Below are 4,131 nucleotides of genomic sequence, written 5' to 3'. Positions count from 1 at the left end.
AGACTATTTACTTCATCTCCCAATTACTGTTCATATTTCTTATTATTTATTTACATTAATTACATTCACCCAATCCTGATGACTAGGTATCAACATTTATAATAAAATAAAAATAAAAAACCAGCTTTAAAAGAAAAACTTATTTTTTATTTTATATATATAAACACTAACAAAATTGAGGCTTCACGCTATTAAATTAAAACAAACTTTAACTTTCATATAATTAATATGATGGCATAATTAATACGTCTTATATCATGAAAATTAAAATAATTTAAATTATATTAAGCTATGCCTTTTAAGTCCACGATTGATTATTGTATACGTTATTGAGTGGATTTATTCTTCTATATCATAAATGAATTCACAAAAGAATCATAGTTTCCTAAAGAGAACCATAGTTCATTTAAATATATTATTCTAACTTTTAATATTGTTTTTTTTTCAAACTCGCCTTTATGCCAGAGGCCATTATATAATTAAGCTTGAGATTTTAATGTTTGGCCAGTATATAATTGATCTTGAGATTTTAATGTTTTTCGCTGTCTTCGATCTATCTTGTCACTGGACAGAAATCATAGATTCCGAACTCCTTAACAAAAAGCAGTACGACCCTACGACTATCTGGAATTTCTCAACCAATCTTGTTTTGAAACGTCAATGGAACTTCTCAACCAATCTTGTTCTAAACGATCAATGGCACCTGCTGTCATCTACAGAGATTTTGTAATCTCACGCAAAATAAAAAGTGGGATGATCCTGGACCTTCTTTGCCATTCATGTTCCAAAAAATCAACAACAAATTTTGTTTTTTAAAACAAAACATGTTTCTTTTGGCATAGTTTTCTAAATTACTTTCATGCTTTCTAAAAGTAGCTTTTCTGCGTGACACATAACTCAATCACAAAGTTTTTCGCGTGACATTTGTGCTAACCTCAGTCACATTCATGGATTAACGTTGATGCTTTTTCAAACTTTTTTGCTAACTTCTGCAAATTAAACATGTCGGGGCTAAACCCTAACCCTAATGGCATGACATCCCAGGAAGTCCGTAGACAATCTAAATCTCCTATAAAACCCTGTTGATCTTCTGTATTACAATCAAGGTCTCTGGATAGTTGATTAGAACAGAATTACATTGATCGGATCAATCAATTGATTTGCAAGAGCCTGCTGCTAGTGATAGAAGTATATTCTCACCATGGCACTGCAGTCGACTGGCTTTAAAAAAGGTGAGCAAATCCGCCATTTTACTCATCCACAGCACGCCCTAACCCTAGTACCCCTGACACATCCATTCACCTGCCATGGATGCAAGGAACAGGGAAGCGGGGTCAGATACAGATGCAATGAATGCAACGTCAGCATCCATGAATTCTGTGCCAACGCTCCTCCTTCCATCTCCCATCCATACCACACCCAACATTCCCTCATCTTCTACAACAAGCTAGGAACAGGATTCGTCAAGTCTAAGTGCGATGTCTGTGGCCATTCCTTCAAGGGATTCGCCTACCGCTGCAATATATGTAACTTCAATATTCATCCCTGCTGTGCTGAGCTTCCGAGAGAACTCAGTTTCTATGGCCATCCCCAGCACGCCCTGAAGCTTTTCTCTGGGCCTCCCTTCGCTAAGGGTTCGTCCTACACATGCGGAGGGTGTGGCAGAAAGGGCTCGTCTTGGGTCTACTACTGTGCTAAATGCGGTTATTTTCTCGACAAAGCCTGCGCCCAAACGGCCATCAACGGCCTCCAAACTCGCGGCATCGCTGGTCGCGCAAGACAGAGCAAGTTCAGAACGGCGGCGCGCCTTGCAACGGAAGCCGGTCAGTTCTTTGTGGGCAGTCTCGTTGAAAGCCTCGGAGAAGCGGTCGCAGGTGTTATACTTGACAGCGCTACCAGAGACTTCAATCCTCATGCTGGTCACGACAGCCATACTGATCATTAAAAGCCAACCATACATTTGAATGCTAATTATGCCCACATATAGGATCTATTTTATAGATTTTACTCCCATGTCGGAGTTTTGTATGTTTTCGCTTCCTTCTTACTGCCTGTAATTAGATTATAGGTATTCGTTTCAGCTTTCGTAGGCCTGGCCTGAGATTGAGAATATAGTCTCTGTAATTCTCTACTGTGTAATCCATATCACTTTTATTAACCGAGTATGAATGATATGCAAAATATTGCCATGCATATGATTGATATGCAAGTGAGCCCGCTCCTAGAATTCAGTGTTACTAATTATGCTTAATAATCAAAGTGTTCTGGAATCACAATTAAGTTTTTTTTTGTAATCACCAATTTTTGCCTTTGAAGTTTTCGTGTTTGAAATCGATTTGCAATCAATTTCACAAATTTCAATGTTAACAATTATCTTTCTTCCAATTTTTGTTATTTGTTTGTTAGATACTTTCTACTTGAATAAATTTAAGTATTTATTAATTAAAATTAAATAAATTTAAGTATGTATTGGTTAAAATTATAGATTTGAGTGGTTGATTTTTTTAAATGGTAAATTTATACATTGGAAAAAGTTAATAATAAAAAAATTATAATTTAATAAAAAATTATTTAACAAAAATTTGAAAATATAAATAAATAAATTAAATTAAAAATTATTTAGACTAAATAGTTTACCTGTTTTGATAACATGGTCTTTGCTTTATAGTTTTCTATTATGAAATCTATATCATCTCTCTTATTGGATTTGGCCTTTTTATGGATACCTATCACTGTAATAGAAATATATCTTATGTACTAAAAAATAATCAATAATGAATTTTTAAAGCATTGAATCCATTTATGCATTCAGAAACCCATTTTAAATAACGACAAGAAAACATAATTGGGCCAAAAATTATTTTGCCAAATTATGAGAAAAAGTTGAAATTTAAAATAGTTAGATTAAGTAGTTTAAACGTTTTAACAACATGGTTCTCTACTATCTAATCTATATCATCTCACTCTTTTTGGCTTTGACCATTTTTTAGGCACCTATTACTTTTTTGAAATCTTTCATGAATTTGTAAATTTTATAGATTTGAGTTATACAACCGGCATAATATATTATAATGTTTTAAAAATTATTTCAAAAAAATATATTTATTTATTTATTATATTAAAAATATAATTTAACAAAAAAATTAAATTTTCTTTACAAATCTCTTTAATAATATAATATAAACCTTTAAACAATATTTTTTTTATTTATATAATCATATACAATTTTTTATTTACATAAATCATATACAATTATTACCAAATATGAATAATATGCTAGTACTTCCATTCTTATAATTCAATAGTACTAATTATTTTTAATTAATTAAAGTTATTTGTAATCATCCTCACGATAATTTTGACAGTCTGTCAAAATTCGAATTTCGAATTATAAATATATGTTTGGAATTATAATTTTTTTTGTATTAAATTTATATTTTTAAATATTTAATTATAAAATTTAATTTAAAAATATTTGTTACAATAAAGTTATAATTAAAATTTATTAATTTTAATTAAATTTTAAATAAAAATAAGAATCCAAATGTTATTTTTAAAATCTAAATATTTAACTGCTTTTCAATATTTTGTCACTTGCTTGTAAAAGTCTCCCGACTTACAACCGAATATTATAAAGCTTTGCCGAATTGAAATTTGTTATGAGATGAATATTAAAAGGCTTTGCCGAATTGAAATTTGTTATGAGATGCCAGTTGACATCGTGATGAGAGAAATTATTTTTAATGATGTGATATTCACACTTAAATGGATTAAAAGAAAATTAAAAAGAAATTTAGAGACGTAATAGAATTCCAAAGGTTTTGTTAATTTTAGGCTTGATTTGATTTTGATTTTGAGGTGAAGTTTCCACAGTGATGTAAAGATCCATTTTCACTTTGAAATTAAATGTATTACGGAAAGAAATAAAAGTAATTAAGCTTATAAGTGTTTGTTTTGAAATAAAATTTTACAAATTTAATTTAATTATTTAATTAAAAAGGTGGAAAGTAAAATTTAATTTTATGGAATATTCATAAATATTTTTAATAATTATTATTAATAGAGAATTGAAATTTATTTAAAAGTAGTTATGTTTTTTTTTGTTTTTAAGATGGAATCGAATCTAATTTT

The 4,131-nt window shown here is 29.9% G+C and overlaps 1 protein-coding gene across 1 annotated transcript; it reads left to right on the top strand.

The window, feature by feature from the left end:
* The first annotated feature begins 1,091 nt into the window (after nucleotides 1-1,091).
* LOC149155902 (protein VACUOLELESS GAMETOPHYTES-like) lies at nucleotides 1,092-2,209 on the top strand. Its single transcript, XM_089441715.1, has one exon. It carries the CDS (start codon nucleotides 1,202-1,204, stop codon nucleotides 1,943-1,945), a length of 744 nt encoding a protein of 247 aa, XP_089297841.1. The 5' UTR covers nucleotides 1,092-1,201; the 3' UTR covers nucleotides 1,946-2,209.
* Nucleotides 2,210-4,131: the final 1,922 nt, after the last annotated feature.

The sequence above is a fragment of the Pinus tabuliformis genome, chromosome 9, assembly GCF_031772625.1.
Source record: "Pinus tabuliformis cultivar Carrire ecotype Pingquan chromosome 9, CPIR1, whole genome shotgun sequence".
NCBI classification, from domain to species: domain Eukaryota; kingdom Viridiplantae; phylum Streptophyta; class Pinopsida; order Pinales; family Pinaceae; genus Pinus; species Pinus tabuliformis.
This window is presented reverse-complemented; position numbering and strand designations above follow the sequence as displayed.